This window comes from Haliotis asinina, chromosome 14 (genome assembly GCF_037392515.1).
Source record: "Haliotis asinina isolate JCU_RB_2024 chromosome 14, JCU_Hal_asi_v2, whole genome shotgun sequence".
Taxonomy (NCBI): domain Eukaryota; kingdom Metazoa; phylum Mollusca; class Gastropoda; order Lepetellida; family Haliotidae; genus Haliotis; species Haliotis asinina.
The window spans coordinates 505,680-533,634 of record NC_090293.1 but is presented as its reverse complement, the minus strand read 5'-3'; the positions used below and the strand labels follow the sequence as shown (position 1 = coordinate 533,634).

The following is a 27,955-nucleotide window of genomic DNA, read 5'->3' as shown; positions in this document are numbered from 1 at the left end:
ATGATGTGTGTTTTAGTGTTGGGTATATAACATATGAGGTCACCCTGTGTGATATGTGTTTATATTCCTAGTGTATGATGTATAACACATGTGGTCACGCTGTGTGATGTTTGTTTATCGCAACAACATGAGACACAATATAGAGGGACCTAGTAATATGAGACACAATACCAAGGGTTACCCAGTAACAAGAGACACAATACTGAGGGACCCAACAGCATGAGACACAACACCGATGGACCCAACATCCATGAGCCAAATTTGTTAAATTATCTTGTCAGAATGTAAACAATCATTCACTTAAGTTTCACTATCAAAGCAATACACTTAGTGTATGATAATACTTCTGATGAAAAGTGCAGGTACTTCACTTGCAAGTATGTGTTTTCAAATTATTTGACTCTTTATTTTGAACTGATTGTTTGAGGTGCTGTAGCTACCTGATAATCAAGATGATCAGCCTTGCAGTAACATCTTAATTATCATAAGATCTAAACACTTGGATAGCTGAAAGGCAGAATTATGAGACTGCTGAGTTCATTAGGCCAGCAACAATCTGCTTGTGACCACAGTGGGTCTATATCTAACCTCCTCCACACCCCATAAAATGGTGTAATGGACCCTCCACCTCCAGGCAGTTCTGTGGGACTAGATGGTGGCACAGACTGGTACATGACCTAGACACTGGCTGACTTAATGTGAATGTACACTGTTAATTGATATGTTCCTAACATACAGAGAAAAGTGTCTTCAGTGTTGTGTATGATGCAATACTCAGTCTCTGCATGTCTGTGTTGCAAGCCAGATAGTGACACTGTATGTGTACTGTGATTCTGATACCATCAGTACTTGATCAGATATAGTGGAGCGACTAAGCAGATAAAATGTGCATTTAGTGATAAAAGCATGAAACTTTGCACATTTATAGACTGATACATAGTGAACATTTCAGGGTATGGAGGCATGATTTCATTTGCCCATGCGCAGTGGATAAATAATATATAAATAGCTGTGGGCATGCCACCAATGCCTTACAGAGACAATTTAGTTTTTAGAAGACTGATTAAACGTCTTGAAAACATGAGCCAATGATATGGCTCTCACACCAGTGCACGGAAGTGAGGACTGTTTACACTTGCATCACTGGTTACGCCCCTTTGTACAGACAGGATACCAACTCCTGACAAGATGTTGATGAACTTAATGAACTTACTGGCCACATTCCTTCTGTATCCAGTCCCACTTAGTTGGAGATGTGAGTTCAGGCTGTGGAAGAATGACTGACCCACTATATGACCTGTCTGCATGTAACCTGCCCTTTTGACATGCTGTACAACAGCTGCATGTGTTCCTTGGATAGCATAAAATGAGTTTGACTTCTCAAATAATCTCAAGCAAAAATGATTGAAAAAAAAGAAAGTATTCCCAAAGCATCCAGCCATGATGTAGGGGAAGGAGCAAATGTCATATAGTGCTCATACTTCATGTGGGTTAGAAGCTAAGGGAGGCTCTAGGCCTACATCTCTGTATCCTCAAAGTATCATTGATCTCATTCAGAAGGATATAGTTGTTTTGGATACGTCTGCTGTGACATCCCTCATGAGCTGGATAAACAGGTCTTGACTTCTGATGTCTGGTACTTGTTCTTCGTAGATAGATGTGGAGGACTCTGACAAGATACAGTATTAGGCCTTCCTTTTCTTCATTTATCTTCATTGCCATGTATTAAAGATAATGGTGGGATGTGAAAGAGGTCTGGCTGATTTTGGGGAGTAAATTCCAAACAGAAAACTAAGATGCACTGATGCATTGGGATCTTTTGTCAAATCTGGTGAGGCTGAGGTCTCTAAAATTGATGTGTGACTTTCTCAGTGAGTTTGGAGTCTTCACTAAAGAGATGCGGTAGATGCTAAGATTGAGACCAGTCTTGAGAGTCTTTGAGGTCATGAGGTTGTTTATCTGCTGGAATCCCCTTCATGCTGGCAGATTTGGTCAAGATTCTTTTTTTTTATCATTGTACAGGCTTCAGGTAGATCTGTATATGGATAAGTTGGCTGTCCTGGTCATCAATGACTGATTGGACAGTCGGAGGGGCCCAGTGGTTAATGGCTCAGATCACTCACACAGCCTTGGTGATTGATGTGAAATAGGTTATCTTTTGGTGACCACAGACCTAAGGTTACACCTGTGTTCAACAAACGTGTCTACATACAGAAGCAGGTTGAAGCTTGGCCTGCTCAGAAGGACCCTGCGTAAGGCCTTTGATTCCATCGTGCACCAGTTTGTAGATACTGTAGTAGGTGATATGTGGTATTTGTGGTCTGAAGTCCTACTGGTCTAGGAGCAAGGTTAGAAATCTTGGATGGGTCATAGTTGCAGTCTGCCATGCTTTGTGAGTGATTGGGCTGATGTTGGGTAGCAAATGTGTGGTGAAATTCAACTGATGTTTGAGTATAAGACTATTAAGAGCTTGTTGAAGTGATTTAATGCCATTGTCGAGGTAGAAGATGCATCTATTTACCGTGTTGTGCAGGAATCTCATGATGGGCTTTGTCGCACATGTGAATAGCCATGAAAATACCAAACTCTAGATCCCTCCACTGGTATTTTTGATGGCTGAACAGGAATCCTAGACACTCCCTTGATGCTGGGTGGATTGGCATGTGCAGATATGCCTCCATTCAATCTGTTCTAGCCAGAAGGTTGTTATGTCCTATCATCTGCTTCTGCTGTAGAAAGTGGAGAATTCTGAACTTCTCTGTCTTCAATCATTGTTCAACTTGGTAGTGTGTGGTCCTGTGCATAAAGCTTAAATCACGGTCAGATGAAGTTAAGCAACGATGGACACAGACAGTGCTCGGATGGGTGACCAGTAGCTTGATTCCTGTTTCTAGGACTTCAGTCCTGCCCCACAGTGAAGCACATGACGTTTGGTCTCACCTTAGGCAAGTGAGTGTCTCTGTTCACTCAGCAGAAAACGGGTACCCGGTGGTATAAGTCATATGGCTATAACCTTCTAGCACCTAACAGGTAGCTTGTGTTATCAGGGGTAGTAACATGCATGCTTTGACTGTTAGTGCTATGAGCATTCACCTCGTGAGTGCATTATAAATGCACATATTATGTTTTACAGATTAAAATTGAAATGCAGCAGGGAGGGTTTGAGTGATACTGGCACAGTCAGACTGGTAAAGCTCATCATCAACTCAGGGCCCTCGCCCCTCTACACGCATCCCAGACAGCGAATGGAACTTATCCCAGGAAACACTGCCTAGTCGAACCCACCAAAAACTTTCCTGAGAATATGGAGGCTCCCCAACACTGCAGCCTTCTGCATTACCCAGATTGTCGGAAGGGCTGTGCTCCCGGTGGAGAATCTGGGCACTCCTGATCTGCGCCAAGAGAACAGGAGGCACCAAACCAAGGGCACCGAGAACAATGGGGAGTCTGACAACAGTGTACTTGGGATGCAGGCGAGACATTTCAAAGGCAAGGTCTGCATATTTATCATGCTTTTCCTGAATCTTGCCAATCACGTTGCTGTCGAAAGGGACAGAAAATTCAATGACATAAATAATTTCAGTGGTTTTATCAAAAAGGACAAGATCAGGTTTGTTGGCTGGAATTTGTCTCAGGCTGTATATTGGCCTATTCCAGAGAAGTTTATAGCTGTCATTTTCCAGGACGCCCTGGTCATGTTCAGGGTCGTACCATGGATGGACCTTGGACGATAGTAAAAGCAGCCATCATGTCTTTTAAGATATTTGTGCCAAGGAAGGGCATCCACTGACAAGGTGTTGGACAGTCTCTGTGAATTCATTGCAAAGATGACATTTCATGTTCACATTTTGGTTACGAATCACATTCTGGCGATTGCAAGTGGGAAGTGACTGGTCCTGAGCAACAAAAAGGAAGCCCTCAGTTTCACATTTGAGACCAGCTGACTTCATCCAGGCGAAGGAGTCGGTTGGATTGCTGTTCTGTTCCACACACTGCATGTACACACAATGCAATGGCTTCTCAGACATGGCTTGTCCACACAGGACCAACTCTGGGCAGACTTCGTGAAGGACTTCACCTGGTTTATTCCCATCACTGTACCGTCCAGCAGTACATCGCCATCAACAAAATCAACTTCAAATTTCAGATTGTGTCCAACAACCTTGGCACGCTTAAAGTAGTTGTGGAATTCCTTGCTTTCATCATGCGTCTTCACATGCATCACCAGAGGATCATCCGATAAATAAATATGTGCAAAAGTGCACAATAAAATTCTGTCATGAAGAGCCTCCACATTAATCAAACCCCGACCTCCATATATAAACGATTAAGAGAGGAACGAGGATGGTATGCTCTGTTATCAGACATGATCCTTCTGGTCAGGTGGTCAAGACTCTGGATGTCTTGTTTTGTCCAATCAACTACTCCAAAGGAATAGGAGAGGACTGGCACAGCAAAAGTATTGGTGGCTTTGACTTTGTTCCGAGCATTTAACTCTGAGCTCCAGATTTTCTTTAAACAAGATTTATACTTGGCCCGAAGTTTATCCTGAATTTGGGCATACTGGAGCTTGTCTCGAACTTGCATTCCAAGATAGGTGCATGCCTGATCTTCCACAAGATGCTCAATAAATCCTCCCCCTTGTAACTTGACCCATCCTTCATTTACCTGGCCACGTTTCAAATGAAGAGTATTACATTTGTCGAGTCCAAATGTCATGCCAATATCATTAGAGAAGGACTCGTATTATTATTATTACTTCTTCATATTTGTCTGGACTTTTCTGTTAATTGTTCCTGGAAGCCAAGAAAACTGTGGGGCGGTGTCCCGGGTCAGGTCCCTTTGAGGTATAACTTTCATTGTTTCTATGGATAGAAGTGACTATAGAATATATAAACTGTGGTTATTGGGTTTCTGCGTACTGTATCAGAGAAATCCAGACAGGAGCAATGCTGCTGTGTTCACTTGAATACTATGTCTGTTCCTCATGATTTTTGAGATGAAAGGGTTCTTCCAGAAAGTAAGATGAGTCTCACGGCTGCTGAGGAGATCTGGTTGGAGATAGACTTCTGGTACCTCTGCTGGTTGACCATAGAGAAAAGCAAACATTCTTTGTCATACTGGATCTTTGAAGTTTGATATCATCGCATTGTTGGTGGATCTGAACATAGTGAGGTCCATGAAGACTCGTCTGATAATAGTATCAAGCTGAGCAAGCTCAGAAGACCTTGCATTCTGGTAGCTTTGGTTCTTGATGACTAGTGAAATTGCTCAAGTTAGTGATATGGTGAAGGAGGACGATCCCATTTGCAAACCAAGTTAGCAGTTGATTGATTGATGTTGGCCCTTCATGATGTGAGTCTAACCCTGTTGGCACTAATATGAGAAACTGAAGAATCACAGTCTTGGCCCTTCATGATGTTAGTCTAAATCTGTTGACACTAATATGAGAGACTGAAGAGTCACAGGCTTGGCTCTTCATGATGTGAGTCTAACCCTGTTGGCACTAATATGAGAGACTGAAGTGTCACAGTCTTGGCCCCTCATGATGTGAGTCTAAATCTGTTGGCACTAATATGAGAAACTGAAGAGTCACAGTCTTGACCCTTCATGATGTGAGTCTAAATCTGTTGACACTAATATGAGAGACTGAAGTGTCACAGTCTTGGCCCTTCATGATGTGAGTCTAAATCTGTTGACTATAATATGAGAGACTGAAGAGTCACAGTCTTGGCCCCTCATGATGTGAGTCTAACCCTGTTGACACTAATATGAGAGACTGATTCTTAGAGTCACAGTCTTGGCCCCTCATGATGTGAGTCTAAATCTGTTGGCACTAATATGAGAGACTGAAGAGTCACAGTCTTGGCCCTTCATGATGTGAGTCTAAATCTGTTGACACTAATATGAGAGACTGAAGAGTCACAGGCTTGGCTCTTCATGATGTGAGTCTAACCCTGTTGGCACTAATATGAGAGACTGAAGTGTCACAGTCTTGGCCCCTCATGATGTGAGTCTAAATCTGTTGACACTAATATGAGAAACTGAAGAGTCACAGTCTTGGCTCCTCATGATGTGAGTCTAACCCTGTTGGCACTAATATGAGAGACTGAAGAGTCACAGTCTTGGCCCTTCATGATGTGAGTCTAAATCTGTTGACACTAATATGAGAAACTGAAGAGTCACAGTCTTGGCCCCTCATGATGTGAGTCTAAATCTGTTGACACTAATATGAGAGACTGAAGAGTCACAGTCTTGGCCCTTCATGATGTGAGTCTAACCCTGTTGGCACTTATAAGAGAGACACTGCATATGCGCAGGTTGGAACGTGTTGGGGTGAGACTTGACTTTAAATAACTATTAAAAAATGGGATGAGATAAGCAATTAGTATGAGTCTGGATAAGTGAAAAGTGAAAGTTTGCACTAAATTTATTGATATTAACCATTAAATGGTAAGACCAATTAACCCTGATTTCAGGCCACCCTAAGAAATTGAAGGAATTACAGCAAATTTGAAGGAATTGCATCTCAAATGTAAACAAACGCAGCCCACTCGCGAAACAATTGCAGCGATATCGGTAATTTAGCGGTAATAACAGAAACACATCGGCCCTATCGGAAGCAATGTCGGTAATACTGGAAACACGCTCGGCCATCTTCGGAGATGCGTGTTTCCAGTATTACCGACTGTTTACATTTGAGATGCAATTCCTTCAAATTTGCTGTAATTCCTTCAATTACTTAGGGGGGCCTGTGATTTGTACCGGAAAAAATGACTACTCCCTTGGAAAAAAGGTAATCTAAATTATTCCCATTGCTTACCCTTGAGCCATGACGTTGGAGAATAATGACATGGATTTTGATTGTTAAATAGACTTTTATACTTTTTGTATTAAAACATGTGCCCATTTGTCTTTTCCAGAGCAGAATTTAAAAACCATTCAATGTTTTTTCACAAAACTACAGAGGTCTTGGGGTGTACTGGTGCATTTTGATAGTTTTGGAATTCTGAATAAAATAGCTGTGGTGTTTCCAAGGGGATACTGATGACTTTGTCATCTTGTATTTATTCTTCTGCATTTGTTTTGCCACTTATGTTCACTTTCAGCCAGTTTTAATGAGATGTATCAAAAGCACACACACATATTCACCAAGAGTACAATCTTAGTCCATAAAGATAAAATTTAACTGCCATTTTGGGAACAGGGAGTGCTCATTGTTTCAAAATGTTTTGTATTTTTCTAAAATTATGCATTTCATGTCTTTTCATGAACTTGTATATCACTATTTATGAAAATTAAAGGTGTGTGATGAATGCCCGCAATACTAACAATTAAACACTGAAAATAGTATGTCAAAGTTTATGTGCTGCGCATGCACACAAGATATACAAAAGTTGAGGTGCCTCCATATCTGAAATTACTTGAAACATGTTCTTTTATGTGATGACCAAATTTGGTGCTTTTGAACACTTGATCTTAGCCGCTCCACTAAAAGGAAATATTATGAGCAATATCAATTACTTAGGAGCATTACCTGAGCACTGTACTCATATGTATTGTAGGGGCTGACAGATGTGTGTACCATGTAGTTAGACTGTGTGTGACCATACTGTCTGTCATCACACCCAGCTGTCTGTCTAGATCAGTTCTCATGCTGTCCACCACTGGTTCTGCTCACCCAAACAGCTGCAGCCTTAAACTTGTCAAACAGCATTCACTCTGGACTTCAAACTTCCTCAGTCTTCATCAGAACAAGGGAATGAACATTTTCTATCTGCTATTGAGTTTGACATATTTGTGTGATCTATGACAGAGTCAATACAGTGTCACTCATATGGGTTGTTGTGCGTTGTTATCTCTTGGGTGCGTGCCAGCTTTGATGCCTTCAAACAGTGAGTATTTGATTGAAACTGAAGGAACTTTTCATGGTACATTATTACATCAATAAATCTTTTTCTGCTCCTCAAGTGTGCAATGACATCAATTCTGGTCTGGTCATTTTGTGGTCTTGTTTGAAGGGAAGGACATGCAGCATGTGTTCGTTATCTTTCCTAATCTCATCTGCCATAGAGATCCTCTTGAAGACTAGGACTCAAGTGCCCCATGCTTGTGTCACTGTGGTGATTTCTTCCCTAAATAGTACCCATATACACTATGCTTGTCTTACCTTGGTAATTTCTTTATGACTTGACAGTGTTATTTGACTGTGTGAGTTCATAGTGCTATTTGACTGTGTGACTTAACTGTGCTGCCTGTATGACTTCACAGTGATATCTTACACTGTGATCTGTGATATTTGACAAAGTGACTTAACTGTGTTATTTGACTGTGTGACTTCACAGTGATAGCTTACACTTTGATCTGACTGTGTTTTTTGACAAAGTGCCTGAACTGTGTTATTTGACTGTGTGACTTCATAGAGCTATTTGACTGTGTGACTTAACTGTGCTGACTGTATGACTTCACAGTGATATCTTACACTGTGATCTGTGATATTTGACAACGTGACTTAACTATGTTATTTGACTGTGTGACTTCATAGTGTTATTTGACTGTGTGACTTCACAGTGATATCTTACACTGTGATCTGTGATATTTGACAATGTGACTTAACTGTGTTATTTGAGGGTGTGACTTCATAGTGTTATTTGACTGTGTGACTTCACAGTGATATCTTTCACTGTGATCTTACTGTGTTATTTGACAAAGTGACTTAACTGTGCTATTTGAGAGTGTGACGTCACATTATTATTTGACTGTGTGACTTCACAGTGCTATTTGGCAGTGTGACTTCACTGTGTTATTTATCAATGCGACCTAACTGTGTTATTTGTCTGTGCGACTTGACTGTGTTATTTGACAGTATTATTTGACTGTGTGACCTTACGGTGTTACTTGACAGTGTAACTTTACTGTGTTATTTGACTGCATTATTTGACTGTATGTCAAGACATACTGTCTGGGAAATGTAGGTTATCTCTGGATCTAGAGTGTTGACATTTACTTGGTCAGACCAGTACAATATTAAAGACATAACCAACCCACTCACTCACTCACTCACTCTACACCTGCAACAGAGCTATGAGTTTATCAAGGAAGCCACTTATACATGTGTTATTTTAAGGTAAGGTTTATAATTGGCAGGACTGATAAACCTGAGGATTACAGTAAATATAGTTGAGATTTAACCCAGTTTTGAAATGATAACATGCCATATAAACCAATCACTTGTCATTTGTGTGGACACAGTGATTATACCTATAGCACATGAAGAGATATTTTCAAGGCACACCCAAACCCCTCCACAGGTCAGTGATAAATCAAACATCGTGTGATCGGAATTCTATCAAAAAAACATAGCCAATTATTTGACATAAAAAAATGTTTATTTTGTAGTCTAAAATTGCTTGATAATTTTGAATGTTGTTATTTATAAGAGACAAATCATTCAAAATTATATTTAAAGTGTACATTCCAGAGCTATAATGTCTTGTATTAAAAATAAGAAATGCATAGGCCAAAAATAAAAAAATGTATTAAACATATTTAGATGAAAATACCTGTTGTTGTCATTGGCAGCATTACTTCAGTTCACTCGCCCCACATGTTTGGACAGAAGAAGGTGTTCAAGTCAGCAGTAATTGGTTACATCACCCCCTGCAGCAGGGATTGCCTAAGTTGTCAGATTACTGCTTGGGGATTTCTTCACCATTCCTCCTGCAACATGTTGCAAAGGTCTAACAACCTGAGGACGATGATAACATTTATGTCTGCATCAAACAAATATGTCCCATAGATGCTCAATTGGGTTCAGGTCGGGCAATTTGGAAGACCAGGGAAGGACACTGACATTTGCATTGGCAAAATAGGCACCTGTTGCACGAGCTGTGTGGGGTTGAATCTTGTCGTACTCAAACAGCTCCCTCTTGCAGTTAAAAGTGGGAGCAAGTGAGGTATCAGAATTTGATCAGTGTGGAGATTTGCTATAAGACTGCCTTGAACCAACACTAGTTCAGATCAGCTTGTGTAGGACATAGCTCCCCACATGCTTTCTGCAACAAATCAGTTAGCCTGTCAAATGCAGTTCAACCCAAAATGTTCAGGTTGACATCAATAGACACATTGTCTCCTATCCTGTTGCTGCAGGAGGAAATGTGATTCATTGCTGAACCAAACACGTTCCAGGTGTTCTTCAGGTTCTGTGCTTGTTGCACCAATGGTCTTGTCATTGACTGTGTAGTCATGTCAGGAAAAGTCCAACTTTCAATCGATATGCTCAAATTCCCACTTCTCTCAAATGACTTTTGATGGTTTGGTCAGCTTGCTGACAGGGCTAACCTCTTGGTCATGTGGACAAGGCGTCTGACTTGTGATCAGAAGGTCCAGGGTTTGAATCCCAGCATGGGACCTGGGAATTTATGGCTGCTACTTCGACATATAACTTTATGAGGTCCCCTTCACTACTTCCCTGCAATCAGTGCCATTCATGAACAGATGGCTTCATCTATTGAGTGACTTAATATGGTTTTACATTGGTAACTTCAAACACAGAATTTTTCGATATGACTATTTCAAAGCTACAAATAATTTGGCATGTTTCATTGTGGTGGATGTGGAATATATCACATTTGAGTTATAGAGAATATGTTACCACACAATTTCTGTCAGACAGGGTGACAGCATTGTGATTGTCCTTGTAGTTTTCAACATTAGGATCAAAGCCATTCACAGCAAAGCAGAGATTTATTGTCTACAACTAGTTTGACAACAGAGTAGTTTGTTACTTAATAGTAGATGTATATCATTGTGATGGTTCAAGTGACGTACGTTCTAGCTGGAGGTGTCACCTCTATGCTGTCAGTGTGACCTCCACACTTGTTATCAACCCCCTCTATTGGAAATCTATGTGTTGTTCATACCCTGAACCAGTTCTATGTGGCTGCAGGTAACCCAGGAAATCTATGTGTTGTTTATACCCTGAACCAGTTCTATGTGGCTGCAGGTAACCCAGGAAATCTATGTGTTGTTTATACCCTGAACCAGTTCTGTGTGGCTGCAGGTAACCCAGGAAATCTATGTGTTGTTCATACCCTAAACTAGTTCTATGTGGCTGCAGGTAAAACAGGAAATCTATGTGTTGTTTATACCCTGAACCAGTTCTATGTGGCTGCAGGTAACCCAGGAAATCTATGTGTTGTTTATACCCTGAACCAGTTCTATGTGGCTGCAGGTAACCCAGGAAATCTATGTGTTGTTTATACCCTGAACCAGTTCTATGTGGCTGCAGGTAACCCAGGAAATCTATGTGTTGTTCATACCCTAAACTAGTTCTATGTGGCTGCAGGTAACCCAGGAAATCTATGTGTTGTTTATACCCTGAACCAGTTCTGTGTGGCTGCAGGTAACCCAGGAAATCTATGTGTTGTTTATATCCTGAACCAGTTCTATGTGGCTGCAGGTAACCCAGGAAATCTATGTGTTGTTTATACCCTGAACCAGTTCTCTTATCTGCAGGTAATGTACTGCCATGCAGTAAATCACCTGCTCACATACAAATAATAGTCAAGAAGTGATGTTATGATGTAGAAGTCTGCACCCAGACACTTGTAAACTTTACCTTCAGATTATATTACGTGAAATAATATACATGCTATATATATTATATATGCTATATACTGGAACTGGGATCCTGTTCACAAACAGGGCAGATTGCATGTGTCCCACTTACTGGGTTAACAACATGTAATCATGTTTTGCAACTCATCATGAAGTCACAGTGTGTCACAATCACAGTGTGTCATAGTCACAGTGTCATAGTCACAGTGTGTCACAGTCACTGTCACAGTGTGTCACAATCACAGTGTGTCATAGTCACTGTGTGTCACAGTCACAGTGTGTCACAATCAGTGTGTCACAGTCACTGTCACAGTGTGTCACAATCACAGTGTGTCACAGTCACAGTGTCGAATTATGAATACTAGATGTGAACATAGCCTTGTTTTACATGGATTTACATGAGCATGATTGTTTTTCAAAACTTCATTTCTGCAAGATCATGAGTGCATAGGTTGTGTCACCAGCATTGTTTATGTCCTGTAATGACTTGCTGTGTCTGACTCGACTGGAAGATGCACAGTTAAATCTGCAAATGATGATACATTAATGGGACTAATAAGCTTGGGAGCTTGGCAGACTAAGATGGGGCTTTGTAGAGTAAGATGGGGCTTTGCAGACTAAGATGGAGCTTGGCAGACTAAGATAGGGCTTTGCAGATTAAGATGTGCCAAAATAATAATCTGACTATGAACATTAGGAAAACGAAGACGTTGCTCATGGAATTTAGGTTCTGGAAAACAATGACACACATGTGTATGTTGATAATGAATCTTCAGGTATTACTGATCACAAATATATTTGAAGTGTTATTTACTCTTGACACCTGTGATTATAAAGCCCAAAGCATTTATACCAGCAAAGACTTCTCTGCTTACAAAACACTCCTAATTTCAGTGTCAGTGTAATAGGCTTGTGTGTGAGAAGTGAGAATATATTTGAGGATTTTCCTTTCTACTATCATTAACTGGCAATAACTGTCCTCTGTTTTGTGCAAACTAATGGGTATATTTATCCAACTTATGGCATTGTGCAATTTGTGTTACTGAGGTTTTACAATGTATATCTTATCGATCAAATTCATGTGTTGCCAAACCTGTGATATCAAACAAATTTATGTGTAGCCTATTTGTGATACAAAACAAATTTCTCTTTGTAGTCTAGTATACAGTAGTATTGCAGTCTATTATGAAGTTTAGTAAAAAGAAATATTATTGATTGTAATCTTTTAATTACACCAATACTGCACTTTTCCTATTGAAATGTCTGGACTTGAACAAAAGTCTGGTTACATGTGAATATCTGACAGGAACAATAATTCTTCCCTCTATCATGCCAGTGAGAAGCAGTTAGTAAAGGTCCTGCACATCACGTCACAACAAAGACTACAACCTAAGGACATTAATTACATTTCATGCGTATTTGAGAGACAAGTATATCTTGTTAACATATCGTGTCAATAATACCTTGACTCTTATGACAAGTATGATAATGATGTAATGCATGACAACAAAACATTAGCCCGATGGTTTCAGGAAGTAAAGCCGTTAACTCACAGGTATGTAAAGTTGGGTTATGCTGTGTACTATATCAGTTAAAGCACTGTGAAGCGAGTAAACGTAGTGTAACATGGAACATTGTTGTATACAAGCAAAGACATAAAATGTTGAATGAATTCAGTCTAGTTGACCTGATGGTACAGTGAGGTTTGAGATGGGCTATAAATAGACTCTTCTCAAAAGAAGGCAGGGAGTAGCAGCCTGATCCAGGACAAACAGCTCTTGTTATGCTCCAGTGATCAGCTGGGCAGGTTGCCTGTTGAGGCATAAATCAAATAGATTGTTGTCAGTGAACATGTCCCCTGTCAGATACAGGAGTATACACTCCCTGACTCAGATACAGCATGGGGACATTGGTAGCAAGACACTGGTGGACACTCATTCTCAGGTAAGTAGGCAGCTATTTCTTCAAGTGGTCAGCTTGCGGCCAGGTAATATTCAGGTGTGTCCTTTGTTTTAAGTGACATGTCATCATAGATATGTCTTGGTTTTGAGTGACATATCTTTGTAGATGTGAAGGTGTATCATCTTCCAAATATGTATTCAGGTGTGTCTTTGTTTTTAGTGAAATGTCATCATAGATGTGAAGGTGTTTCATCATACAGTTATATATTCAGGTGTGTCTTTAAATGACATGACATATATATTCAGGTGTGTCTTTATTTTGAGTGACTTGTCATAGATGTATGTGTGTGTGATCTTGCAAACATATATTGAGGTATGTCCTTGTCTTAAAGTGACTTGTCATAATTGTGAAGTATATTGTTGTCTGATTGTAATTATCATGTATTGTACTAGTATTCTTGGAAAGCACAATGATGATTGGTGACTGAAGTTAATTTGATGAGGTGTTTGAGGTGGATGTGTTTGATGTCCATGTTACTGTGTTTGATGTGGTCAGTGAGTGAGTTTAGTTTTACGCCGCACTCAGCAATATTCCAGTATTTGATGTGGAGGCTACTGTGTATTTGGTGGCGATGCTACTGTGTATTTGATGTGGATGCTATTTTGTTTTGGTGTCGATGTTACTGTGTGTTTGATGTGGATGTTACTGTGTGTTTGATGTGGATGCTACTGTGTATTTGATGTGGATGTTGCTGTGTGTTTGATGTTTTTTGTTGCTGTGTATTTGATGTGGATGTTGCTGTGTGTTTGATGTGTTTGATGTGGATGTTGCTGTGTGTTTGATGTGGATGTTGTTGTGTGTTTGATGTGGATGTTGCTGTGTATTTGATGTGGATGTTGCTGTGTGTTTGATGTGGATGCTACTGTGTATTTGATGTGGATGTTGCTGTGTGTTTGATGTGGATGTTACTGTGTATTTGATGTGGATGCTACTGTGTATTTGATGTGGATGTTGCTGTGTGTTTGATGTGGATGTTACTGTGTGTTTGATGTGGATGTTACTGTGTGTTTGATGTGGATGCTGCTGTGTGTTTGATGTGGATGCTACTGTGTATTTGATGTGGATGTTGCTGTGTGTTTGATGTGGATGTTACTGTGTATTTGATGTGGATGTTACTGTGTATTTGATGTGGATGTTGCTGTGTGTTTGATGTGGATGTTACTGTGTGTTTGATGTGGATGTTACTGTGTGTTTGATGTGGATGCTACTGTGTGTTAGCTGTGGATGCTACTGTGTGTTTGATGTGGATGTTACTGTGTGTTTGATGTGGATGTTACTGTGTATTTGATGTGGATGTTACTGTGTGTTAGCTGTGGATGTTACTGTGTATTTGATGTGGATGTTGCTGTGTGTTAACCTGCTTTTATTCGCTCCTTGTTGTGTATGTATATGTTCTGCATAATATAACTCCACACATCACTCCTTGAATGTGATAACCTGCTCGTACTCGGTGGCACAATGGCCTTGACAGTTTGATTCATGAGTGCGGTACATCCTTATGTAATACCTGATCTGAATCCCATCAAATGTAGATGTCATGTCTTATGGATGTCTCCTGTCACAAAACCTACTACTTGTCAGAGCTCCAGATAAGGAGCATATTTGCATATTTTACTCAATAAATATTCCATTTACTCAGTTAATTAAAAATCTGGGAGTTCAAAAAACGCAGCAGAATCACTTGAAACCCAATAGGTCTATAATAATCTTGCATACATTACTCAATTAACTAAATTGGCTTGCGTATGATTCGTCATGGCACACAAACTTTACAACAGCATTAGCTGATGGTAGGTGATGCCTGTATATACATGTACTTTTGCATTCGTAACTACTGGTCTCTTTCCATGACCTACAAGAAGATGCCATCCAGCTTGCCAGAGTAACACAAGTAGTTATGAATGCTACTATTTTTGCCGTAGCCACTGTCTGGGGTTTACAGTCACATGACTGCCATGATGAATATCTAGAAATGGCTACCACATTTTTGCCAATATGACAATTATTAAGAACTTTTAGTCTTTTGAGATGTATTTAAATTTATATATTTGGAAGGGTTAAATACCCAATGAGAATAAGAAAGTCTGTATAAAAGTACTCAATTCATTTAACTACTGGGAGTATACTAAATGCTAGTTACTCCTCAAAAAATGCAATTAGTCATACATAAACAGACATGGGAGTAAATACCCAATTGCTTGAAAAATTATCTGGAGCTCTGACTTTTCCACCTTCATGCATCATTGCACTTATTTCATCTGTTGATCACATTTCACCATTACATCTTGTCAGAGGTCAATAATGGTTACACTGCTTCAGACTTCTTCTATATCTGCCACTACATTGCTTCAGATTTCTTCTGCATACACCTGTTTTGTACAGGTATGTCATAACAGTAATGTTACACCTGTTTTGTACAGGTATGTCATAACAATAATGTTACACCTGTTTTGTAAAGGTATGTCATAACAGTTATGTTACACCTGTTTTGTACAAGAATGTCATAACAGAATGTTGCACCTGTTTTGTACACGTATGTCTTAACAGTTATGTTACACCTGTTTTGTCATGATATTAGTACCCGTGAAGGTCCCGGGGTAGAATAGGCCTTCAGCAACCCATGCTTGCCATAAAAGGTGACTATGCTTGTCGTAAGAGGTGACTAACGGGATCGGGTGGTCAGACTAGTTGACTTGGTTGACACATGTCATCGGTTCCCAATTGCGCAGATCGATGCTCATGTTGTTGATCACTGGATTGTCTGGTCCAGACTCGATTATTTACAGACCGTCGCCATATAGCTGGAATATTGCTAAGTGCGACATAAAACTAAACTCACTCACTCACTCACTCATGATATTAGTTGCACCTGTTTTGTACAGGTATGTATAACAGTAATGTTACACCTGTTTTGTGTAGGTATGTCATGACAGTTAAGTTACACCTGTTTTGTGTAGGTATGTCATGACAGTTAAGTTACACCTGTTTTGCACAGGTATACCATAACAAGAATGTCACACGTTTTTTGTACAGGTATACCAAAAGAGTAATGTTATATCTATGCTGTCAAGCCATGTCGAGTTGGCAATGTTACAGACCCATGAAGGGTTAGGTAGAATAGGCCTTCAGCAACCCAATCTTGCCATAAAAGGCAACTAACAGGGTGGTCAGGCTCGCTGACTTGGTTGACTCGTCTCCCCCTTAGGTTTCCCACCCTTCCTCTTGGTTTCCTCACCTTCCTGTTAGTTTCCTCACCTTCCTCTTAGCCTCCCCTCTCCACAGTCCCCCCCTTAGTTTTAACACCTTCCTCTTGCTTTCCTAATCACCTTCTTAGTTTCCTCTCCCGCCTCTTAGTTTCACTCTTCTCACAGTCTCCCCTCTTAGTTTCCTCACAGTCTCCCTTCTTAGTTTGATCACCTTCCTCTTAGTTTCCTCACCCTCCTCTTAGTTTCCCCTCTCCACAGTCTCCCCCCTTAGTTTTAACACCTTCCTCTTGGTTTCCTAATCACCTTCTTAATTTCCTCTCTCGCCTCTTAGTTTCACTCTTCTCACAGTCTCCCCTCTTAGTTTCCTCACCTTCCTGTTCGTTTCCTAATCTCCTCTTACTTTTCTCCCCTTCCTCTTCATTTCCCCTCCTCACAGTATCTCGTTTTAGTTTCCTCCTGTCAGTTTCCTCACCTTCATCTCACTTTCTCCCCTTCTGTTACTCTCCTCACCTTCCTCTTAGTTTCCCCCTCCTCATAGTCTCCTTTCTGAGTTTCCTCACCCTCCTCTTATTTTCTCTTAGTTCCCCCCTCCTCACAGTCTCCCACCTTAGTTTCCTCACCCTCCCCTTAGTTTCCTCACCTTCCTTTTAGTTTCCCCCTCACTGTGTCCCATCTTAGTTTCTTCACCTCCTCTTAGTTTCCTCACCCTCCTCTTAGTTTCACCACCTTCCTCTTAGCTTCCCCCTCCTCACAGTCTCCCGTCTTAGTTTTCTCACCCTCCTTTTAGTTTCCTGACCCTCCTCTTAGTTTCACCACTCTCCTCTTAGTCTCCTCACTCTGCACAGTCTCCCCTCATAATTTCCTCACCCTCCTGTTAGTTCACCCTCCTCAGTCTCCCGTCTTAGTTTCCTCACCCTCCTTTTAGTTTCCTCACCCTCCTCTTAGTTTCACCACCCTCCTCTTAGTCTCTTCACACTGCACAGAGTTGTTCCTTCTCATCTCAGCTTGATCCTCCTTGTCACAATCTCCCCCTAATCCCCCCCCCCCCCCTTCTCACTCTTCTTCCCTCCAACTTATGATAATTGTATCGTGTTCCTTCAGATGAATAATTATGTCATAAACAAAGGCATGTGTGGCATTTCGTGTCTGTTTTGTCAGGTTTAATAGCTACAATGTGAACTTGATGACACACTGAAGACCTTACATAATGCAGCTGTGAGAGGGAAGTTTAGGGGAACATGCGTATGTGATGCTTTGTCTGTCAGACAGAATTTTGAACTGGATCCTTGCTCTTATTGGAAGCCAATGGAGATTTCTAAGAACTGGAGTGATGTGTGATTTCTTTGGAATGAGGATCACGATTCGTGCTGCTGCCATATTCTGCACCTTGTGAAGTTTGTCAAGAAGGACATCGGGGAGTCCAAAATGATATACAATCAAGTGTAAGCTCTACTTAAATGTAAATGCACTAAGATAGATGTTTATGATGAGGGCTTACTCACAGCAGCCACAATGAAGAATATTTAATCTTCAGGAATTGCAATAAACTTGATATATGCTCTTGTGCAAAAATGCAGCAAACAGGTTTGTAAACATTGTTTGAGTTCACTTAAGACAGATGTAGGATTATGGAGCAACCTTGACAGTGCAAACATCTTTGCACTTTGACGAAGACTGTCATTTTCATGCACAAGTGAATACTGAAGCCTAAACACAAACTGACCTCTGCAGGTACATGCTCAGGAGAAACCAATTTCAAAGTCTGCTTGTAACATACATTACATGACTGCAGATTTCCATATAACAGGTTCTTCTTCTTCATGTGCTTGTTTTGTCAAATATCACCTGTGAGGCTTGAGTAAGCATCATGCTCTGAAGCCAGTCTCTGATTAAATCCTGTTCCCAGGCTTAATGTGATTCTTACTATTAGATGTTAGCCTTGTGTGGGAAGGAGAGCATTGTAGAGGCTGTTTAAATCCTGATGTTGTAATTACCATGGGTGAATGGATAACACTCAGATGGCATGTCATCACAGTCAGTACAGTACGGAGTGTAGATAATGGCAGCTACACTGGCTACACTATAATTAATGTTGCTGGAGCTTCACATTATTGTGCAGAAAGGAAATTTCCCATGGATGTAGGTAATGAAAGTTTTCATATTCAATTACATGTGGGGAGCATGGGTTACCAGTAACCTGCAAATGTTAGACATGATTTGTTTGTGCAAGTTGTGCATGATTTGGGTGAGTGCATCTCCTGTGCATGTTGTGCATGATTTGGTTGAGTGCGTCTCCTGTGCATATTCTACATGATTTGGTTGAGTGCATGTCCTGTGCATGTTATACATGATTTGGTTGAGTGCATCACCTGTGAAAGTTAAACATGATTTGGTTGATTACATCTCCTGTGCATGTTGTGCATGATTTGATTGAGTGCATCTCCTGTGCATGTTGTGCATGATTTGGTTGAGTGCATCTCCTGTGCATGTTGTGCATGATTTGGTTGAGTGCATCTCCTGTGCATACTGGTCCTGTCGCCATATAGCTGGAATATTGCTAAGTGCGACGTAAAACTAAACTCACTCACTCACTCACTCACTCACTTGAATTGTGTGCAGATGGACTGATGAAGTGGCGCCAGTGTTTACAGTCTCTAAAAACTTTATGGATGGGCTTGGTCAGACTAGGATGTGACTGCTATTATGATTACATGCACTAGGAACATAGTGAGAACATAGTGCTAAGAGGAAGAACTGCCTGAAAACAATTTGTTCGAGTTAAGAAACAGGGTTTAAGAATGCGATAGGTCTAGCTCAGAAATGGATATAAACTAAGGACAGCACTGAACAGCTGAAAATGTTGTCCTCACATGGTAATTCAGTCTAAATGTAATACCAACTGTCTGGTGATGTGATGAAGACAAAACATATGTACTGGGAACTGTTTAAGATCAAATGAGCATCATAATGTTACACGTCCTATCTCGTCTGAGACAATTATGTTTAGGACGGGTCAGGACGTACTAAGAACTACCATGGTGTGATTTAACATGTGTACCAGGAAGTCCAGTGCTTGTGTACGTCAGAAAAATAACATACACTTTAGGTATATAAATAGATTTTGAATTATTGATCCCCTTGGGCTTCCAGTTACTCACAGAGTCAATGACAATACAAATATTTCTCCTTCAGTTGTAACACATGGACTATCACCCCCCTTCTGCAGGTGACCAAACAATGTATTACACCAAAGTCATGCAAGTTGTCATGTTGATATGGTCACACTTATTTCCAGCACATGATGACATATGTAAATTGTTGCATTTGATAGCTGTTACTCACGTATGAGAGATGACATCTGTTTTAGTGTTTCTTTAATCAGAAATGGTTTTTGAAGGTCCTATATTTACATGGACTACAGGTCACTTAATCAATCAAAACTTACTCATACACTCTTCCTTCTCTTCTGTTTTTGATGTTATATATTTTCATTCCAGATTTTCATCTCTGATCCTGCACCTGTACCCACGCTTTCATCATGCTTCATTTAGTTGAAGCAAGGGCCTGCTGGACACTTTCGAACCCAACCAAGCCACTATATGATCATTTATTCCATTGACAAGATATCAATCAACAATATTTGAGGGTGCCAGTTCCATTTCTCTCAGTTTATATGGATGCTACAATTATGTGAACAACTGCCTGCTGTAATCTTCTGTTTGTGTACAGGTTATAAAAGTCAGTATGGGTCAGTCAGGCAGTGCTCAGCTTGAGACCCTTCCACACTATGTCCAGGCTCAGCCTCTTCCTGTGAAGAAGGTGCCTCCTCCTCGTCCATCGTCTCCACCCAAGCGTCCTCGGCCTCCATCCAAGAACCCAAAGTATGCTGTGCCTGAAAATAGGGTTCTTCCTGTTGGGGAACTGCTTCAAAAGAAACTGCGACCTGTGTCACAGGAAATGTCAAAGCAGCATCCCGAGTTTGCAGATTTGTTCCCCAAAAGTGATTCAGATAAAGTCAGGCAGAGAGATGGAGAGCAGGACATGGATGTTAGCGATGACAATGCCAAGATAAGTGATAAATGTGAGACATCACTGACCACTTTAGGCAGGGACGTGAATGCTGTTGAGACTGAGAAACAGATACATGTTGACAATAAGGCTGAAATTGTTGACAATAAGACTGATACAACTGTATCTACACATCTCAATGATGTTGTTCCCAGTGGAAGACCCAGTAGTTCTGATACTTCTGCATCTGCCTCAGATGAGGATCTTTCGAAAGGACAGGCTTCTGATTCCAGACTGAGAAGGACTCATTCACTTGATCGTGCACCAATGAAACCTCGTGGCCATAGGCGTCATCCTTCAAAGACAATGAGTTTAATAAATGAGGAACACACTATTTTTGAAGACCCAAGAGAGAGTCTGGCAGAGACTAGAGATCATTTGTATGATAACTGGAGGAAAGAACCTTACACTAATGCAGTTCCAGCTGGTGTGTCACTGCCTGTAAGAAGCAACTTTGACATTGATGTTACATACAATATGACATATGCCCAGTTGGCTGAACATCGGAGACAGAAACATCTGGAAGAATTAGAGAGAAAAACTGGTATCAGTGTAGGCAAACTACAAACTGATCTGGCCGATAATAGCAATATTCAATATAATCCATTTCTGCGGCAGGCTTCGCGTGAGTCCACACGTAGTACCAGCACCACTAGTTCTGAAACGGGGGTGAGTAAGCGAAAGAAGAAGAGAGCACCTCCTCCTCCAAGTACTAAAGTTGAGGATAACACTGATGAGCCTCCTGTTGACTATGACATGGATGAGCCTCCAGTTCCAGTTCTGAAGCAGCACCAACGTCGGTTGTCTGTAGCATCAAATGCTTCCATCCCCAGCACCAAGACAAAGGCAGCTCCACCACCCCCAAGCAATGTCACCAGCATTATTTTGGCTCCTACTCAGAGTAAGCCATCATCAGCAGCTACTGTTTCTGTTACTGTACCTGCTGCTCCTGCTCCTGCTCCTGCTCCTGCTCCTGCTACTGATCCTGATCCTGCTGATGCTCCTGCTCCTGCTCCTGCTCCTGATCCTGCTGATGCTCCTGCTCCTGCTCCTGCTCCTGCTCCTGCTGATGCTACTGCTCCTGCTGATGCTACTGCTCCTGATCCTGGTCCTGTGCCAGCTCCTAAACCATATTTATCTTCTCCTCCTGCATCAGTGCCCACTGTGATGTCACCAGCACCTACTCAGTCTTCAGCCCTTCCTCTGACAACTTCGCTTCCACCTCCAGTCTCTGGTAAATCAGTGACACCTAGTGACAAAGAAAAGGAAGAAAAACAAGCTATTAGTAAACTAGATGTGCTCATTTCAAGTGAAACTACTGACAGCAAACCATTTGATTCAGATGATGACGGTTTAGAAAGTGATCATGAAGATGAAATTGTGAATAATCCAACATCAAAGAGCCCTGAAAAAAGGCTCAATTCTCTTGTTAATGGACATGATGAGAGTGAAAGATATTCTGAAAATGAACTTGTATTGAAACCAAAGCCACCAACAGTCAATCTACAGAAGCCTAAGTATCAAAATGAAATATTCCGTGAGCAGTTAGCTAGGGCTTATGAAGCCCGAGCAAAGAGGAGAGAGGAAGACCTCAAAAGAAAAGAGGAAGAAGAGAGAAAGAAGAAGTATCTTGAGCAAGAAGAGGAAGAAGATATAACTACTAGGTTAGAAAAGAAGCATGGTGAATCAGTTGAGATACTGAGAAAGTTGAGTCAAGACTTAGACAAGAAATGGATCAGTAGTAGCAGATCACATTCTCCAGAATCTGTTTCCAGTCATGAGACTGATGAGGATGATGACTTGTCATCTAAAGAGAGCAAATCTCCAGGACATCGCAGAGTTTTCTCAGAAGACTGGACACCAGAGCATGATCTTGGATCAGATGATGACATTGAAGACAGACACACTTCATACTCTCATCAAAGAAGTACATCTGAAGGCTTCAAGTCATCCATAGTTCCAACCAAATTCAATGCATTAAAGAAAAACAGTAAAGGAAAATATATCCGCAAACAGTCTGAATCATCAAATGATGATAAACATAAGTATGGTAGCATTAGAAAATTAAAAAAGACAGTAAACAAAAGTGTTAGGAATGCTTTTGGTTCCTTAAGTCGAGCTTCAGGGAAACTGCTTAGAAAGCAGAAGTCGATGGATTTTGAGTCAACAGATGCTTCTCCTCCTCCACCTCCTCCCTCAAATTGGCATCTCTCTGCATCATCAAATGAGCTGAATGGACCACCGAGACCACTAGCAAGGCGTTTGTCACAAGGTAATATTCTGACTTCAGAAGAGGAGAGCTCTGATGAAGAGGAAGTTGAACAAACACCAGGGATATCCTCCCATTTGGAAATGTTAAGACCTAAACTGAATGGGTACCTCCCAGGACAAACTAATTCTTTACAGCGTGGAAATATAGGTATTGAAAAACCTGAGGGGTTGAGACTTTATAAGAAGAAGAATAAGAAGAATGGGTATGTTCTTACTACTAACCAAGAGAGAGACCCAAGGGACCTTTTTATGTCAGAACAAATCAAAGTGAAAGAACGTCAGATTGAGATGGAAAAACACAAACAGCTTGAGATGGAAAGGGAGATGTTGAGACTTAAAGCTCTGGAACAGGAGGAGCGCTTCCAACGTCTCCAGACAGCTCATTTCCAACAGCAGCTGCAGTTTTTGCAGCAGAATGTGTCAAGTGGAGATTCCACCATCTGTGCTCCCCCACTTCCACCAGCTGGAGGCTTACCCAGTTACAACCTGCCTGAATATAAAGGCCAGCCTCAGCTTTACCCTCATGTGATGAATCAGGGTCAGCCTGCTGTCCCCCAGATGCTCGACACACCTTTCAGTAATGGAGCCAATGTGCCAACTATGCCCAACCTTACCTCGATTGATATTAACTACCTCAGCAATCTGATGAGGATGAATGGTGTCCAGCCTCCAACATCTTCTCAACAATGGGCACACTTGTTAAATTCAGTTAGTCATTCTGCACAGCCAAGGCCAAGCAAGTCCATGTACAGTGGTCCCGAACTTTCATCTGAGTCTCGACAACTAAAGAGCATGTATGTCACAACTAATGGCCCAGACCTAACTAGGATGTTCCAAGGAAGGAGTCTTGATGATAATCAAATGCCTACTCAGAAACATAACATGATGGAATTTCTTGGTGCCAAAGGACTCTCACAAAGTTTCTGTAGTCTTGACCGACAGCATGATCCTAGTGAGATAAACAATCTGCTGCAGGAATACCAGCAGTCAGCAACCCTGCATGCACCATCAATGCCCTCCCTGTCTGAGAAGGCAAAGCAAAGATCAAACCCAATGTACTACTCCAGTGATGAAGAGGATCTGTCCAGTGGGTTATCCCCAGCTCGTACAAGTCGGGATCATGTTGTCAGGGTTCATGTAAAGGACTTTCGAGACATCCCACAGGTTCAACAACACAATGCTTACCTGAAAAGTGGTAGTGTTAGAGGGTCTGTGTACACTGCATACCACGTTCCAGGACTGCCAACACACTTACAGAGGTGAGATTGTTTACACTATCCAACTTTGTCTAGTCAGGGTTAAGGTTAACCCTAACCCTGACCCTGAGATTTGTATAGTTAGCCTAGTTTGCCTGTTTTCATGGTGCAGATGCTGTTTGTTGTGGATAGCAATTTCAGTGGTTCTCAGATAAAATATCAGAAAAGTGTATTATGTAGTACACTGGCACAATGTGCGTGAGTAATGATTTAAATGTTGATACAAATCCGCCATATTCCAAATAAGCAAACTTGCAAACCTAGGGGTTGGTACTGGTCTTCAGCAACCCTTGCTTCACTGACTGCCTGATCCAATGAATGCATACCAGTTTTGAAGATTGATGCTTTTGATATCCTGATTGTCTGGTCCAGACTTTATTGTCAACAGGCTGTCATCATAGAGCACGAAAATTGGTAAATGTGATTATAACAGCAAACAAATAACACCAACTGATATGAGGGAAAACCATGTGCTATGGATAGTCAACTTCTTTCTGTGATGAGGTGACGTTTCGGCATAGGTACTGATACCGTTATCAGGCAAGTGATACAAGAATTTTGTAAGATGGGGGATATATACATTGCTGCTCGCTGAGTATATTTCATGGAACAAGGTTGATATACTTTGGATATCTGTGAGTGATTTGGACAGTGTAGGCTGAATTACATAGTGATTAATTGTGATTACAGTAGAGTTTATACAATTAATTAGCAGGTTGATGTTTACAGTTGTGATTACAATACACAAAGGGAAGCCTGGAATCCATGGGTGAATTACTGGCTCTGATCTTTGATTATGTGGGGATAGGCTGGGGAGATGTTGTGAATGTGGAGACTCCAACACTGGTGATACATTCCGCTTGCTCCCATTACAAATTAAAGAACACAAAACCTGAGTCCAGGAAAACGTATCCAAATCCTCCATAGCCTCCCACACCTTGGCCAACCCTGACCATGACATCCTGTGGAACAACGTCAGTGTCTTGGAAATCAACCAAGCAGACTACAACATTAGGAAACTCCTTAAAGCCATTAACAACCAACGCTTCAACCCCACCATGAATCGTGACAAAGGCCAGTGGCTCATCTCCCCAGTCTGTCACTTGCTTGATAAGTGAGTTAGTACCTACGCCGAACTCATCGCAATAAAGAAGCTGACTATCCTTGGTTAACTTGGTTTTCCTTCATCCTTACAACTTCTGAAATGCCTCTGAAAGAACAAATGATATGAGAACAACACCTTGAAGAACAACACTCGTTGTGTAACCGGTCATTTGGGTTCTGAAACTCGGCCACCTCAATTCTTTGAATACGTTAATATTTTTCTCACATTGTAACCATTGATTCCTATGCTAGAGGTCAGCTTGTCTGTGAACAAAAATTGATCAAATGTGTGGCTTTATATTCTGTGGAATACTGAGTTGACCAAATTTTGCAATAATATTTGTTAAAGGTCTCCACGGGAGGAGGATAGCTCAAGTGGAGCAGATCGCTAGTTCAACTTGTCATATTGGATGTGTAGAAGCAAATCGCTAGTCTGGCTTGTCATCTTTGATGTGGAAAGCAGATGTCATCTGGGTGTGTAGAAGGAGACTGCTAGTCCAACCTGTCATCTTGGATGTGTAGAAGCAAATCGCTAGTCTGGCTTGTCATCTTTGAGACTGCTAGTCCAACCTGTCATCTTGGATGTGTAGAAGCAAATCGCTAGTCTGGCTTGCCATCTTTGATGTGGAGAAGCAGATGTCATCTGGGTGTGTAGAAGGAGACTGCCAGTCCAACCTGTCATCTTGGATGTGTAGAAGCAAATCGCTTGTCTGGCTTGTCATATGGGATGTGGAGAAGCAGATATTTATCATCAGGCAGTTGGTCAGTGCTTGCTTTCATCATTATGGTAAACTGATATGTGTGGAATGTTGCGTGGAACATACTGCAAAGTGGAACGCCATCCTGGCATTCAGACTTCCACCACACAGGAGTGAGGACATAGTGCATCATTAAATAGATGATTTTTAAATCAGGCTTGTTTTTCATGCATAAAGACACTCTCATGATTGATTGGCTGCATCCATACAGTGAACCTTGTAACCTATCACTGGACGACAGGAAGGTAGTGATGCTTGCTAAGACTTTGATCAAAGTCCGTATGAACCAAGCAAATGTGTATAAGAATGAATATAGGCAGTTTCAGAATATATACAGACAGTATGTTGCATGTGGAACGATACTGTCAGAATGTATATGGACAGTATCTTGCATGTGTATACATACTTTAGAATGTATAAAGACAATATGACGCATGTGTACAGACACTTTCAGAAAGTATACAGACATTATATTGCATGTGTACATACACTTACGGAATGTATACACACTATATGTAACATGTCTACAAACTTTTTCAGAATGTATACAGACATTAAGTTTGTGCATAGAAATGCTCGTCATGTACTAAGGTTTTCTAGAATGTTGATGAAATAATTCATCATTTCAGCTTTCAGAAAACTCCCACTTTACTAGCTGGTGAAGTAAATCTGACTTGTGAATCCAGCGTATGTAACGTGAATTAACACTGGTATTCCCAGTATCGATTCATATGAATGTTTGCAACAGCTGACAGAAATGCCACGATAACAGATGACAACAGATGATCTTGATGTAAAGGTTGGCTTGCCGCTAGTATGATTTGCACTGGCTTGCCACTAGTATCATCTACACTGGCCCATCACTAGTATGATAAAAACTGGCTTCTCACTAGTATGATCCAAGAAATGTGATTGGTCTGGCCTGAACTAGAAACACCTGAATTTATGATTTCTGACAAGTAAAATGTAAAGTGTGTGAACACTTGTTGTAATTACACTGAAGGATCAATGTGCAATATGAATAGATTATATTTACATTCTTTTCCAGTAAGTGCATGCAATTATTTTTATGATGACAGATTCATCAATTAGAGTTGTAATCATACTTTTTTAGCTGTGTATCTGTTTGTCCTTTTCCTAACTGTGGTCTTGTATAAAATGTTTGTGACCCATACCTACCCATTGTGTGTTTTGTCCGATCAACATCAAATGTGTGACATGTTGATAAGCAGGGGCAACCTTACATTGCCAATTGTTGATATTCCTTTCTGAGTGTGATACATCTGTTTCCAATTTTGTTAAAGGTCACATGCATCACAAAACACAACTTTGCAGATTCTGATACCTTTCAGTATGCACTTAACAAAACAGATCACCAATAATGACAATTCAACCTATAAAGTTGAAAAAAAGAATGTGATAAAAAAAGCCTGTGAAATAGGAGTTCAAATGATTCACTAATTTTCCCCCAGTGCTGAGGGAAAAAGTGTTTTCAACAGCTATGCTGCACTGCACTTATAGCACATGCACAGTAAATAAGTGAATAGGTTCATGGAGCTTGAAACAGTATGCCTGCCCAGACTATGAGGTCGTGAGCAGTAGTCTTATCTTGGTTGTGTATACAAACAAGCTAATTATCTACTTGTTACATTAAAAAAACATGTTCATTGCTATAAGCAGACTCTGTCACAGAGAAAAGTCCATGTCTAGT

General features: G+C 40.9%; 1 protein-coding gene across 2 annotated transcripts in view; it reads left to right on the top strand.

The window, feature by feature from the left end:
• The window catches only part of LOC137261714 (uncharacterized), a 31,018-nt gene extending 3,362 nt beyond the window's left edge, over positions 1–27,656 (top strand). The window contains exons 1-3 of one of the 2 annotated variants that reach the window (XM_067799498.1): positions 13,410–13,563; positions 20,285–24,385; positions 25,836–27,656. In XM_067799498.1, coding sequence (XP_067655599.1) covers positions 20,532–24,385; positions 25,836–25,878 — 3,897 coding nt within the window. In that variant the 5' untranslated portion in view covers positions 13,410–13,563; positions 20,285–20,531 and the 3' untranslated portion in view covers positions 25,879–27,656. Of the gene's footprint in view, positions 1–13,409; positions 13,564–20,284; positions 24,386–25,835 lie in introns of those variants that run through there. The other variant, XM_067799497.1, reaches the window with a different exon arrangement.
• Positions 27,657–27,955: the final 299 nt, after the last annotated feature.